At 47.4% G+C, this 15,301-nt stretch overlaps 2 protein-coding genes across 2 annotated transcripts in view; one reads left to right on the top strand and one right to left on the bottom strand.

The window, feature by feature from the left end:
- The window catches only part of OBSCN (obscurin, cytoskeletal calmodulin and titin-interacting RhoGEF), a 192,867-nt gene extending 184,805 nt beyond the window's left edge, over window positions 1-8,062 (top strand). The window contains exons 102-109 of the mRNA XM_074157645.1: window positions 275-397; window positions 2,396-2,566; window positions 3,889-3,976; window positions 4,643-4,882; window positions 5,556-5,779; window positions 6,093-6,168; window positions 7,275-7,424; window positions 7,561-8,062. Of these exons, the coding sequence (XP_074013746.1) occupies window positions 275-397; window positions 2,396-2,566; window positions 3,889-3,976; window positions 4,643-4,882; window positions 5,556-5,779; window positions 6,093-6,168; window positions 7,275-7,424; window positions 7,561-7,738 (1,250 nt within the window). The 3' untranslated portion in view covers window positions 7,739-8,062. The remainder of the gene's footprint in view (window positions 1-274; window positions 398-2,395; window positions 2,567-3,888; window positions 3,977-4,642; window positions 4,883-5,555; window positions 5,780-6,092; window positions 6,169-7,274; window positions 7,425-7,560) is intronic.
- A 4,450-nt stretch (window positions 8,063-12,512) lies between these two features.
- CYP8B1 (cytochrome P450 family 8 subfamily B member 1) lies at window positions 12,513-14,146 on the bottom strand. Its single transcript, XM_074157622.1, has one exon. The coding sequence runs from the start codon at window positions 14,043-14,045 to the stop codon at window positions 12,513-12,515; it is 1,533 nt and encodes a 510-aa protein (XP_074013723.1). The 5' UTR covers window positions 14,046-14,146.
- Window positions 14,147-15,301: the final 1,155 nt, after the last annotated feature.

Raw genomic sequence — 15,301 nt, 5'->3', positions numbered from 1 at the left:
TGTTTTGTAGGGTTTATTCCCTCTTCTTCACTCTTTAGTCTCTCTCCTGGATTCAGAGCCATTCCAGTAACCACGTGGTTCTAGAACCAGACTTCCAAATCTTAATACTGAATTTAAATTAGGCACAGTTAAATTGCTGTTCCACTAGGTGTGTGTGTATATATATATATATAAATAAAAACTTACGCGGAACTGGGAAATGCTGGGTGTAGAGGTATGTATCACAGCAGCGCTATTGCCAACAGTCACTGGTTTTTGTGCCTCCTCTCGGCAGAGGTTCCTCCCAGCCCTCCACCCCCTGACGTTGTGGAGGTCTACGAGGATGGAGTGCAGGTGGTCTGGAAACCGGTGGAAACCAACATCTCCATCCGTTACACTGTCCAGTGCAAGAGCGAAGGTAAAGCGGAGCGCTGCCCGCGCGCCTTGCAGGGAACATCTCGGTTTGTGCGATTCCTCCACCAGCTGGATATTTTATTTTTATTCAGAAGCAGCCTCATTCTAGCTCTCTTGTTTAAAGTTAGGAATGAAATTCATATCGCTGTCATCTAGCCATCTAAAAGTTAGATGTTGTGCCGGCTAAATCAGCCTGGAATATGCGAGCTCATACAAAGGCTTTGATGAAGTGTGAATCAAAAATACGTTGCATGGAATCTGTGACCAAAAAAAGCGAACAACTACAGAATATACACGGCTGGTGCCAGATACACAGTCCCGAGTAATCCTCTCAAAGTACGGTTCTGACAACATTAGTCACTAATAATGCCCAGGAACAACGATCAGCAGACAATATCGTCCTCCCTCCAGGCTTTCTCTACGGTCTGTGGAGAAAGATGGTCTATCGAAAAGGCAATTTCTCCTCTGCCAAACAGCCATGCTTTCTCTTTCCATCGGCTGTGCAGAAAGCTTAGGGCAAACAGCCAGGACAAGATGACAAAAGTTTGGCAAAACTGCATCATGCCTTTGATGTTCTCTTCCAAGGCTTGGGCCAGAGCCTGATGAAGTCAGGGGATGTTTTCTCGTTTAATTCCACGAATTTTGAATCAAATCCCCAAGCCTGCTCTGTCTCTCTTGGGACTGCTTTTGCTGTTACTGTTATGAACGCTACGCCTGATCAAAATTTCTGCTGCAGTCACACATACGCAGCCCTTTGGATTCAACTGCTCCATGTTCTCTCTTTTAATTCTCCAAGCATACGTGCAGTTCTTTCTGGATTAGCATGAGCACGGACACTTTTCCTCCGACACAGCTTTCTTTTTTGTTATTCCTTTTGACACAACTGTAGGCGAGACTTTGGGGAGGATACAAATGCAAGTTATTCCAACTTGGGAAGAAAAACAGGAAACAGCATCTACTATCTTCCATTGCATTCCGTGTGTTTGGCAGGAACATGCAAAGTCCTGCTTTCCTGAACACAGGAGGATTAAGATATGCAGAAAAAAGGTCCTTGTTTTATCCATTAGACAGTAGGCTTTTGCACGCAGCTTCTGCAGACGCTATTCTCTGTTTCTGAGCTGCATCTGCTTTTTCTTACACGTAGACACCCCCTAATTCAACCAGTACCCTGCAAAGTCATTGATGCCTTTGTTTTGGCCAGCAAATTATTGCTTGTCCTATGGTTTGAGGCTCTCTACACACGTTTATTTGAATGAAAGGATTGGTTTAATCTCAGGCAGTCTCAAATTGAGCTCAGCCTTGAGCACAGCAGCAGTGGCAAAGTATGGGGCACAGCATCACGTGAGATGAATGATCATTAAATGTTTGCTGGTGATTTTCTATTTCCTACCTTAGTCCCATGAATAACGAGTCCAGGACAAACCTACAATTTCAGTTCCCTGAGAGATCACTCGAGTTTCATAAAAGCTGAGTGAACCCGGTCCCAGTTCACTGGGTTTATTAGGAGACTGTTAGTGGATAGTTCCGCTCTGAAATCCTGCACCTCATGGTTTCAACTGGATTCAAGATAGGGCCAAAGAGGGAAAAAAAATGGTGATTTTTCTAGGCTTTTGTTTGGAATTCTTGATGTATACTTGCTTTAGAGCTTGGTGGTATGAATTGGATAAATAGAAACTATACAAGAAAGTTTCACCATTCCTCTGAAACAACATTGCCACACCTTGGACTGATTAGATGCAAACCAGAGGAATTCAGAAGGGAGGAGTTCGGCACACGCACAGAAGTTGGCCATAGCAAGTCAGTTTTTCCTTCACTGTAAGAGATTCCACTGGTTTTCCAAATTCCCAACACATGAGCAAAGTTGATGGGGAAAAAAAAAAAAACAAACAAAAAACCACAAAAACTCAAATCCCCAAAACCAGAAAAAAACCCAAAAGCCCAAACCCTGGTGTGACCATCTTAAATGAATCCTAATCTCTTTTTCTCTCTTTCCTTGGTCAAGATGGAGAGTGGACGACTGTTGCCGCTGACATCGCCGACTGCTGCTACTATGCCAAAAATCTCTCCAGGGGCTTTATCTACTGCTTCAGGATAGCCTGCACCAGTAAAGCGGGAATGGGCCCGTACAGCGACCCATCTGCCAAAGTGAAGATCACCGGGAAGGATCAAATGGGTAAGATCAAATGGCGAGAAGGAATGGTGTTTTTTCCGCATCCAAACAATTGCACCCTTTTGGATGTGGGTCCAGAAGGCAAGAACAAGGGAATCAAGACCAATTCCACTTCTGGTGGAATTTAGGGCTTCTTCTTCTTTGGCTTTCTTAGTAAAAGTAAATTATTTTCTAATTCTGGACACAATTAGGGTTCTACGTGTAAATATATAACAAATATTAAAATAATAACTATATGTAAATATAAATAATATATAAATACATATACAAATAGAATAATAAAATAAAAATCTGGGAACTGTAGATTACCCACTGAAGACCTACTCAGTTTTTGATGGGAGATCCTGAGGAAACAGGTCTGGGACAATGAATATGTTACTGGAGACACTGATCCATTCGTATAGATCTGCTACTGGTGAAAGCCCTGGACCTGCTCCTTGGTAGGGACTCAGTCCCAAGTTCAGTAGTTAATTGTTGTGTTCTGGTGTTTGCTACTGGGAATTATTGCCCTGCTGTGGTGCATTTTTCAGCCATATTTTGTCTCTGAAGTAGAGAAAGCTCAATTTACTATTTTTTTTCACCTGTTTGAATACTTTGTTCTCTTCAGATGTTTTTAAAATTAAGAAATCCATAACCCCACCGCAAATATATCCTTGTCGCAAAGGAAGTATCCTTTCTGCCAAGAAGTGGAAGGATGGTCTAAGTGGAATTTCCTCCCAGTGGAAAGGATTATTCTGTAAAAATCAGTTCACAAGAGATATTTTTAACTCACCCTAAATCCTCTGCTTTCCCTTGACCCCGCACGCGTTAACGCATCTCAATGTGCCCAGCACTTCCAAGCAGAAGCTTTAATGTGTCAAGCTTTAATATTTCAGGGAGCACTTGGGCACAACCACATGCCAGAACCAGAGCAACAAGTTTCAGCTGCTGCCTTGAAATATCCAACTAAACGAAGTTTCTAATTCTTTGTTAGTGTCTTACCGTGCCCTGATGACTGGTTATATGTGAGAAGATGAGAACAAGTGGCTAAGATGTTTGATAGCACACAACATACAATCCATCTCCTATAGTCTGGAGTGGTCACGCCAGGGAATTACGGGGTGAACAGCCCAGAATCTGTTGCATTCAAATAAAATTGGGTGCCACAACTGAGAGACAACCTGTAGATTTGTCTGGAGAAAGCTCTGCTGTCGGCTTTGTTGTTGTTCATGGATAGTGGAGGGTGGCTCAGAGAGGCTCCAGTTTCCAGAAGGAGGTTTTCCCGTGTAATCCCTGTCGCTTTTTCTCTGCAGAGCTTCATGCTGCAACGCAGCACTTCCCATCAGCTGCTACTGAAGAAGAGAGCGAAATAATCGCACCTTCCGAGCCTTTCCCAACCTACCAGACCTACGCCTTCCAAACAGAGATCAAAAGGTAAGGAACCGAACTGAGCTCTCAACCAGCCAGAGGGAAATGCCAACTGTGGCTGGAGTTTAGAAAAGTCACTTTTAGAGTCACTGTTATAAACACACTGCTCAGCTGGTGTCATGGTGTTTTGTTGAAAATACCTCCACAGTAATACCTCTAAACCTGAGGTGGTTGGCTGGGCGATCTTCATCTCAGTTTGATAGGATTCAGGTGTGGATTTTCTGGGAGAACAAAAGGGTCTGCGCTGAACACCAGGACAGCCCCTTAATACATCATGAAGTGAGCCCAGGGCTAACGGAGGCTCCTCTCCTTGCTGCAGCTACCGGTTTCAGACGTGGGGTTGGGATTCAGCTTTCCCTACCTAGAAGACAGGCACCAACTTCTGTGCCCAACAGAAGGAGGCAGCCGCCTGCAGGGGGTAGTTCTCCTGCTTGAGACACAATGAGCCACTTTCTCCACAGGAGTTAAGCTCTCACTCCTGCAATGTAAAGTGACTGTACAATTTAGAGACACAGGAGGATGTAAAAGCTGGGACAATAGATGCAGTAACTCCACATCGGGCACAGATGAAAAACACAGCATGGGATCCTGGTGGTTTTAAAGAACAGAAGCTCCTGGCTCTTCCAGGAGTAGCAGAGAAGCTTAACTTGCCTTTGTGTTCCTTTGTACCAGGGGGCGTTTCAGCATCGTCCGACAGTGCAGGGAAAAAGTAAGCGGCAAGACTTTAGCTGCTAAAATCATCCCTTACTGGCAAGAGGACAAGCAGACTGTGCTCCTCGAGTACCAAGTCCTGAGGAAGCTTCATCACACAAACATAGCTCAGCTGAAGGGAGCCTACGTCAGCCCGCGGCACTTGGTGTTGATCCAGGAGATGTGCGTGGGGCCGGAGCTACTCCACTCTTTGGCATTACGGTAATAACAAGGGGAGGGGTTTTCCAGTCAGGACTGCTGTAGGGAGCAAAACACCTATTGCTTTCCCCTGACAAACCGGATCATCTCTCTCCATCTGCTCCAGTGTGCTGTCATTGCACACGGGATTTGTGATGCGTTTGTTCTGCAGTTTCTTGTGACATGAAAAAATTACTGAAGTTGCCTACAAGGTTGGGGTAGGGGACAGTTAAGGGTCACCCAGTTGAGATGTTGAAAGCAGTTTACAGTAGTTGATACGAAACCCCCTCTCCCATAACAAGGAGATTATCGCCGCTCAGGAAGCCTCATTTCTCCTCCGCATTGTTTCTCACAATGGCAGAAATTGGATCTGATGAAATGCACTTTCATCAGATTAAATGATTAAAGGAGAGGGAATGGTGGGCATCAAGTCTGCATTTTGATTTCTGCACAACCACTCCTTTCTCTGTCGTGTCTCTACAGTCTCCTGAACCTCTTGCAGCTGTAAACGTGACTCACTGTCTGGACCAGCCTCTCCATATACAATAGATTTGCTAAATGAGTTGAGCTGTTTCTTCTTGACTCTCAAGGCCCTCATGGGATTAGACATCCAGGGGAGGACTACAGTGGTTGCCAAAGGGTGCCCTTGGGCATGGAGAGAGGACACCCCTTGTTTCTATTCTCTTTCTTCTACCAGGACATCGTACTCGGAAGTGGAGGTCCGAGATTACCTGTGGCAGATCCTCAGTGCCATTGAGTATCTCCACGCACACAGCATCCTGCACTTGGATCTCAGATCTGAAAACATGATCATCACCGAGCCCAACCTGCTGAAACTCCTGGATTTTGGCAATGCACAGTTCTACACGCAAGACAAAGTTATTACCATGGACAAGTGCATGGACTATGTTGAAACCATGGGTAAGTAGAGTTCAGTCACAGCAACCTTGGCCTCGCGTGCAATCTGTGACAAACAGAAAGACAGAGCCATTGCTCAAGGCAGCAGCGGTGACAGCCCATCCCACTGGCAGACCACAGAGGACAAAGCCAGAGGTCACAGTCAACATCTCTCTGGCTAGCATCCATGTGTCCAGAGCTCAGGGATATAGTATTACTGCCATTTGGTCTGAAGCTTTTTCTTCTTCCCTCTTAGCAAAGCATAAAAGTACCTACTGGTTTTGTGCTGGTCTCTGCACTGGAGGGCAGCTTGGCTCACACCGGTTTGTTTTTCTAGCTCCAGAACTGCTGACAGAGCAAGGAGCCCTCCCGCAGACTGATATCTGGTCCATCGGAATCACAGCCTTCATCATGTAAGTCAGTCTGTCTTTCCCCGCCCTACCAGCAGCCTTAAAAGCGCAATTTCATAGTCATCAACCAGGGGAGATGCATTGACTCAGAGGTTTAACCTCAAGCTCCTCGAGCTCTCATTGACCGAGAGGTTTAACCACGTGCTCCTCTCGTGGTTTAACCCCAGCTGGCAACTAGGACCACGTAGCCACTCGCTCACTTCTCCTCCCCCCACCTCAGCGGGATGAGGAGAAGAATCAGAAAAATAAGAAAAACTCATGAGTTGAGAAAAAGACAGGTTAATAAGTAAAGCAAAAGCCACACACGCAAGCAAAGCAAAACAAGGAATTCATTCCCTGCTTCCCATGGGCAGGCAGGTGTTCAGCCATCCCCCGGAATGCAGGGCTCCATCGCGCATAAGCATTACTTGGGTAGACAAACGCCATCACTCTGAATGTCCACCTCTTCCTTCTTCTTCCCCCAGCTTTATATACTGAGCATGACATCCCATGGCATGGAATATCCCTGTGGTCACTTGGGGTCAGCTCTCCTGCCTGTGTCCCCTCCCAGGTTTTTGTGTCCCCCAGCTAACTCACTGGGGGGGCAGCATGAGGAGCAGAAAAGGCCTTGAGAGCTTAGAAACAACCGAAACCAGTGTGTTATCAACATTATTCTCATTCTAAACCCAAAACACAGCACTACACCAGCTGCTAGTAAGAAAGTTAACTCTGTCCCAGCCGAAATCAGGACAGCCCCCTCTCCTTGGCAATGCCACAGAAGTCTGTGTGATGGAGAGTATGGAGGCTGGATGCACCATGCAAGGATGCCCAGTCCCACCAATGTCCCCAAGTAGAGTAAGGCTGTTTTAAGCACAGCAGCTCCTGGTGTTTCTCAGTCAGCCTCATCTGAAAAGCCCCAAATTTAACAAGAAAATTCAAATTATTCCAAGTGGAAAAGCAGCCAAAGTCATGAAACCCACAGAAGAACAGTGGTCTTCGGGATTTTGTTTTCCCATATGATGTTTCTGTGCGCCGTCATGACCCTCCTCTCTGCTGGGTGGGAATTCTTAGGAGAAGCAGCATCTTGAGCGATGCCTTTTGTGCTGATCAGTTCTCTTCTTTTGGGGCAGGCTGAGTGCCAGCTACCCCGTCAGCTCCGACGTCGCCTGTGAGTTTCTGCGAACGGCCAGGAAGGGGAAAGTGAAGCTCACGAGGTGCTACGCAGGTCTCTCCGGGGGAGCAGTGTCCTTTCTCCAGAGCACATTGTGTGCAAATCCCTGGTAAGATAGTGCCTGCTCTCCCAACAGCACACTTGGTGGAGATCCCGGCTATTGTCCTTTCTTTCTTTCCATTTGCAAGGAGCCTCCTCACCCATCATGGATCCCCAACTGATCTTCTCACCTTTCTCTGTCCTAGGGGAAGGCCGTCAGCCTCTGAGTGCCTTCAGAGCCCATGGCTCCAGGAGACAGGTTTGGACAACAGGCAGCAAGCACTGGTCACCTTCCCTACCACCAAACTGAGGAATTTCCTCACTGAACGGGAAAAGAAAAGGGGCCTGCTGTGCTCCAAGTACGGCCTCATGATTGCACAGTGACGCGGATGTGACAACAGATGCATCTTGTCTCCCTCTCCCCTTCTGAACTTAGTGTTTGGTACCAACGAGTCCTGCCAAGTTGCTGTGCATCAGCTGAGCTGGGGTAACTGCTCTCCACGAGTGCGATCTAGCACAACTGAGCAAATTAATCCATATTTTGTGCATTGCCACAAGGTAAGAAAAGAAATACAGAACTAACATGGCTCAGCTGACTAACGGTAACTTGACAGTACGTGTGTCACTTGGCTGCACGCTTCCTGGAATAACCAGGAGTGATTTGTGTAGCCATTTCTGGGATAATGGGAAAATAGAGAAGAGTGAAGCACTTTTGTTGGGCTGACTTTAGACAGGAATGTATCTTAAGGCTTTGGATGTAGAAATCCAACCAGATAAAGCCCTGAGCAACCTGGTCTGAGCCGATAGCTGACCTTGCTTTGAGCAGAAGGTTGGTCTAGAGACCTCCTGAGGTGCCTCCCAACCTGACTCATCCTGTGATCCCATGTCCTTGCCAAGTGCCAGACACAAGGCTGGAGCGGTGGGACTCTGCTAGCATCCATCAGCAACCAGGCTCAGCATGTCACTTACCTGGCCAAGTTCTCTCCTCCATCCCTGTGGAGATGGTGGAGCTCCTCTAGCTGTGGAGCAACAAGAGGCTGCAAAGGGAGGAGGTAAGTGGTACCTGTGTGACAGTGGTACCACAAAGAAAATCTTAGCCAAGGCTTTTCATACTCTGTAAGGAAACTCTTTCCTGCCTGAGTCACAAGGAACAAGAAGAGCCAGTCTCCATCAAAGCAGCCTTGTAGCTCAACCCTGTGGCACAAGGTGTGTACAGGGAGGGCAGCAGCAATGGAGCTTTCCAGGAACCGATTAATTGCACATCTTCCTCATCCTACTCCAGCAAGAGACCATAGCTTGCTTGGCTTTGAGAAGAGTTAATGTTCTCCCTGGGGCCCAAGTGGACCCTCCATGCCACTCCACTTAGGCAGCCTGTCTCCTGCTCACTTAGGGTCCAGCTCGCTGCTCAGTGAGCTGTGTGGCTCCATGGAGGGTCACCAGCTCTCCATGGGCACCTGCACTGTCACGTCTGCAGAGCCAACCGAGCTCCTCAAAGGTTTCAAGGTTTGAAAACACCATAAAACTTATTTGGGGGGGGGGCATGTATTTTGAAGTCTCCCATTACACCTCGATGACAGAGTTACCCATCCCATAGGATCTTCCAGTAACCCTTCACCTGTCTGACTGTATCTGCATCAATCATATTAAAAACGTGTTAAATAACAAACGTTTTCTTGAAGAAACCAAGCTGTGACTTGGTGTCTGGGCATCTCTGGAAAAAGATGTTCCCTATGGCCAGGATGCTGGCACATAGAGCATTTAGTTGAACAACTTTCCTTGCAAGTGGGACTAAAATGGGCTTGTGCGGAAAGCCTTTTCTGAGCCCATCCGAGACTGTCAGGCGGTGGTGTGAGGGGCTCGTTGCAGCCTTGCTTTGCTCCCCATTAAAATCTCCCCCCTTCTGCCTGGCTTCACTGCCTTTGGATTGGTGCATCCTGCCTGTCGCAAGGTATTTCGGCGTATGCCGTGACTTGCTGGGAATAATTTGGCAGTAAAGGCAGCAAACACAACAGTGACCATGACCCTGTTACATGCAGATGTTGTATCACTAAGAGATGTTGCCACTTTGAACCTGGGCTGCTCTTCTCCGGAAAGTGCAAGAGACGTGGCAGCAGTGTCACTGCCAAATCTTGCATGTTTTAATTCTTCAGAAAAATCCTCCTCAACTTTCACGTTCCTCTTTCTCCTTCAAAATCTGTTTTCCCTTGCGATGGATGGTGTTAGCTGCGTCATTGCTTTTTACTTATAACCTCAGTGTTCCTTTGAGTTTCTCTGAAGTGAATGGTGTATCTACTGGTGCCGTTGAGTTTCTTCAATTCTCCTTACAAGCAGCAGTAAGCGGAGGCTTTCTCGGAGCCGTATCTGGCTGTGTTTAGAGCAACAAGGATGGGAAATCAGTTTCTAATGCATCACCGTTTAATACCAGAGGTGATGCTGTTGAACCAGGGGTGGTCTTTCCCAACACGTTTAACCCATGTTGTTCCAAACCTGAAGCGTGCAGCATCGTGACTCCTTGCATGATGTGCAGAGCAGGGATTGTAACCGAGAGCAGAGAAGCTTTCGTCGGGCTGCGAAGAGCAGACACTGACTCAAGAGACTGAAAAGCTTTGAATGTCAAAGCAAGATCGTCTTCACTATGCAAAACCAAGGTGTTAGGGCCAGACTCCATGCTCCGGTCTCTTGGGGGACAGAGGAGTTGCACGAGACAGACACTGCGATGAGGTCTGCCCCCTCTCAAGGAATTTTTCAAGACCCTGGATTCCTTCCAGTTTAACTCCTTTTACAAATCCAATAAGGTTTCTGTTGGCACAGGTTAGTTCTTTACTCTTGCTGGTACACTTTGGGATGGAAAGCTCAGTGCCAGGGGACAACCCATCTAAGCATAAAACTTAATTGCAGATTAACTCATTTGGAGCTTTCACTCTTCCGTATACGACTCAAATGAAGTGATTTTTTTTTTTTTTTTAATTTTTTTTTTTGCTTCTCAGAAGTGCATGCATTTGAGCATGTCTGAAGTCTTTTATAGACTCAATACTGTTTGGTTAAATAAACCATTCTGTCAAGGAAGTAAATCAGATTTCTCTGCTGAATCATTGTAATTGTCATTCTTTTTATATATATTTTTTTTCCCGAGCCCAGTCCATTTTTGTGCAGCACCTGTCCCTTATCCCTAAACTCTGACCTGATGCCCCTATAAGTGTTAACCATAAATATACCCTGTGCATGAGCAGTGAACAACCTTCAGGCAAGCCACCCACACAAAAATTCCTCTTGCCCTGGAGCGAGGACATCACTTGGCCAGGATGTCACCATGGCTTTGATCTGCCCAAGGCATTCCTGGCCATGGTTTGGAGCTTGCAAAGATCAACATATTGGCCAGAATGCGGGAAAAGCTCCAGCTTAATTCTTGGTAGCAAAGCAAAGAAAAGAACCTATGGCTGACCAAAAAAAGAGGTGAGAGCTGTAGAGGGAATGTGGAAGTCATGAGAAGGTGCTGGATTTATTAATGGGAATATTAACTGACACAGCTAAGCCTTGTGCAGTTACAGGTAGGTTTTGTTTTCCTTGGCTCTTCTACAGCTGCTTGATGTCTCCCTGAATTTCCACCACTGCGAAGTCTGGGCTAATGCCCAGTCCTGGCAATCTGGGACAGTTTACCCTTGAACATGCAGTTACAACATAACCCTGTGCTTTTCAGAAGAAAGAAGAATCTGGCTTTGATGTCTGGACACACATGAAAATGTTTGAGTTTCATTCCTCAGTCACACATAATCTCCAAAGTCCAAGGTTAGAGTCAGCATTAAAATCAATCTGCTGTCCTCTGCACAGGTAAGGCTGCGATGTGACTTCCGCAAGGACTGATGTTGGCAGAGCCCAATAATTATTAATAATAATTATTATTATTATTAACGTTGGGGGGGGAGGGGAGGAAAAGAGAAACCAGAGTAGAGCTTGTAGAGCAAAGTTTTATCCTGCTTTGGAGCCAGTGGATAAAACAGAGGTGTTTAGGGGCTCATAAAATCACAGTGGCTGTAGCCCAGGAGGGACTGAGGTTGTTTTCTCATGCCCCACTTGGGTTTTCTAGCCCTGTCCCATCACCCCATCCCATTCCTTACAGCCCCCCTCTTCACAGAAGATGGGGGCTAAATCTGGAGTGGGGGATGGCACTTTCCAATAAGCATCTTCTGGACACCATCAGCCCGTGGGACTCGAGGAGAGCGTGGAGGACCATCAAGATCCCGATCAGGCTCAAGCAGGAGCTGGGTGCTGGGAGTTCACCCCTCACCAAGGCTCAGGCACTGCACCCCGGGCATCCATCCCCTCGAAGGAGGACAGACCTGTTCCTCCCACCACGGAGAGTAGTTTCTAGGCTTGTGCAATGTTTTGGGTTGAAACAGGGAGCTCTGGGGTATCCTGACTCAGCCGGACGTACCAGCTGTGTTATAGTCGGTGGGAGGAATCCAGACACACACAGAGAGAAGATTTTTTTATCCCCAGAAACTGGACACAAGACACAGGGCTTAAACGCACAACCTCCTGCAGCCCTGGAAAGGCTTTCGTAGATACAGGAAAATGATACCGTAGATTATTACTGATGTTTGCACCTCCCTTCTCCTCCCACTGATGTGGTAAATGAGATTGACAAGATTTCTCCTTTTCTTAAACGTGAACAGGGAATGAGCTGCCGGTGTGTCCTTAACTCAATACATCCCACCCTTGGCTCCCTTTGGGGACCTCACAGGGGTACGTTTTAATCGGATACAAAAAGGGGACTACGGACAAGACAATTGGAAAACCTCAAGGAAATCCTTATGTCTGTGGAGAGGGTTTTTGTTGTTGCCTGATCTTTCAGGGGTTTACTGCAAGCTGGTGCCATCCTGCCAACGATACTTCACGCTAAATGAAGAAAATAATAAATGTTTCATTAAGGCACTGGGTGTGCAGATGAGCTTTTATCACATAACCCAACAACACCACAATAACCAGAGACGCAGAGCACTGATACATGTGAAAGAGTAAAGAGAAAAAAACATGGTAACGGTTAAGCAAGCAAGACCATACCAGTGTTGGTGCCACGCGGATCTGACAATTTATCACACGGGATCACCCAATTTACGTCACAGAACCAGAACAAACAATGCCACAAAGACTTCCCAAATTAAAAGCGTAGCCGGTATCTGAACCGAACGTCGCGAACAGGCTGCATGGTCCCGAATCCCCAGCGGCTGATGTCTATCGCTGGGATCTCCTCTTCTCTGTTGACCAGCTCCAGGTCATAGTGACTTAGCATCAAGAACACAAACAGTTTAATTTCAGCGGTAGCGAAGAACCGCCCGGGACAGATGGATACTCCTGCCCCCCAAGGCATGTTGAAGTATTTCAGCCTTTTCCCATTTTTGTAGAAATCTTTCTTGGTGCCGTCTGGGTTGACGAAGCGGTCGTACCTAAATTCGTGAGGCTCAGGGTGGATTTCTGGGTTCATCTGCACAGAGATGTGTGGGAACAGAGCCACCCTGTCTCCTTTGCGCAGGGTGTACTCTGTCCCGCTGCTCGTCTTCAGGCTGGTGTCCTGGAGGACAGCTCTGACCAGTATTGGGGCTGCAACCAGCCTCAGGGTCTCCTCTACAGCACTGTCCAGAATAGGAGTCTGGTTTAACATCTCCCTGGTGATGTTAATTGGTGGGCTCCCCGGCTTCACTTCCTGGCCATTCTCCCTTGAGACTTTATCCACCTCTTCCCTCAGAGCCTTCATTGCTTCTGGGTGTTTCATTAGGTAAAAGAGGAGCCAGAAGGCAGTTGGGCCTGTGTTGCCTTGGGATGCCCAGAGGAGCATAAACATGAAACGATCCCGCATGTACTCGGGGACACCGTTTTCTGCCAGAAGCTGGTTTTGATCACTTATCCACCCACTAATATTGTCCTTCTGACAGCTCTTCTTCACAGACAGCATGCTCCAGAAGAGCCTCTTAAGCCGTTCAGCTTCTATTTTGTCCCTGGGGGGCAAGACAGCATAGGCCAGGCGAGGGAAGAGACGGTCATACTTCCGAAACTCATGGAACACCTGGTTGGAGTGGATGCGATCTTTCTCGTTAGCTTTCTCCTTGTTATCTGCCCCTTGGTATGGCTCCGTGCCATACAGAGCCAGGTACCCAGCTCTGAAGACGATGTTGTAGCAGTAGTGGAAGAGGCTATCCTCTTGCCACACTCGTTTCTCCTCTCCTGAGCTCAGATCAAAAAGCATTAGCTTCTGAAAGTTCTCCATGGTGGCCTGTATCATGACAGTGAGTCCATCTCCCATCAGGTGCTTCGTGCTCGATGCCTGCATTATGCTATGGTTGTCTTTGATGGGCTTGTAGCCAAAAACCTGCAGGACCAGTTTAGATGCAAAAGTCCTAAAGTCTAGTTTAGATCGTGATTCCTTCACAATGGCTCCAAAGCAGAAGGGGTCCATCACGAAGGTGAAGTAATGACCTCCGATCAGCACCGTGAAAATATCCCCGTGTTTTCTCTGCATCCTTTTTAGAAACGCTGAACTGTCCTTTCTGAAATCCAGCAGGTAACCCAGCCAGGGAATAGTACCTTTGTCCAGAGGGGGCTCATCATGTCTCTGTCGCCGAAACACACCCAGGAGGTAAAGCCCACCGAGCAGCGATGCTATCAAGGTACAGAGGAGAGTCACCCAGAGAGCCATGAGAGCTCTGCACCCGTCCAGGAGCTTGGACTAGAGATAGGTTGGGCAGGAGGGTGCTTTTTATGCCCATCCAACAGCTGACATGCAGATGTGCAGCTCACAACCTCTGTCCCCATTGGCAGCAAGTGTTTACCTTTCCCCCACAGAGCACTCCTGTGTGTACTTCTTCCTCGATGAACAGACAGAAATTTTTAAGGTGGAAGGTACGTTCTAATCAAGTTGGAGTTACTGGGCTGCTGTGTAAGGTGGATGCAGTAGCTTCAGCAAATTCCCTTTTCTAGGCTGCATGGAGCCCAGTTTTTGAAAAAGAGGGTTGAGAGCATTTCACTCAGTGATTTCTGCCTTAAACACCAGGTTACAGATGCAGGCTGAGAAAAAAAATGAGAGGAAGAGTGGATGTGTGAAATGCTACTGGAAATGAGCTCAGGACCGAGGGAAAGGGGGTTACAGCTAAGTTAATTTGGTCTCAAAAGCCAAGAGAAGGAAAGGTCTCCAACATTTTGATGTTCTCCAATGTCCAGTGCCTCATAAGTGCATTGCTGATGAAGAGTGAAAGCACTGCTAACCCGTACGAGGACAAAGCAAAGCAGTTCTGCTTTTCTCACGGGTGATGAGGGCTTGAATCAGGTCCATTTGCTCAGCATTAGATGAGTTCAACATCTGCATGCGGCGAAGTCCTCCTCCTGGAAAGCAGCAGCGTCCAGAAGGACAACAGCACTTTCTTCTGTGCACATGTGGTTGAAAAACAGTCATGTCCCCTCTAGCCAATGGAGAACCCTCAGCCCTCCTGCTCCCACCCCCGGAGCTGGCATTTTTCCCCATTTTCCCCTTCTGCTTCTTGATCTCTCCTGCTCTCCACTCTCTGGATGGGGTTTGGGGATGGTGCCAGGGACCTCATGCCCCATCTGGCACTGTGGCCCTGGGTGATGTCACCCTGATCTATGCACCCAGTGACCGCAGTCCCTGCCCCTGGCACTTGGACCTTGCAGCACCCTCATGTAGGATAGAGAGTGACACATGGAAAGAGAGTTAAGGAAAAGTATTTAATAAGGAGACAGGACAGACTGCCATGACCAGGCACAGGGCACTCCACTTACACACAACCAGCCCCTTTTATATCCCCCCACACACTATTTTCCCACCTTTCTTCCTCCCCAATCCACCCTGAATCTCCCTCCGCTACTTCCTCCACCTTTGCCCTTCCCCTGAGTATCCCATCATAAGTTTCACACAGTCCCACGATCCCTCCTCTGTAT

The sequence above is a fragment of the Numenius arquata genome, chromosome 12, assembly GCF_964106895.1.
Source record: "Numenius arquata chromosome 12, bNumArq3.hap1.1, whole genome shotgun sequence".
NCBI classification, from domain to species: Eukaryota; Metazoa; Chordata; class Aves; order Charadriiformes; family Scolopacidae; genus Numenius; species Numenius arquata.
This window is presented reverse-complemented; position numbering and strand designations above follow the sequence as displayed.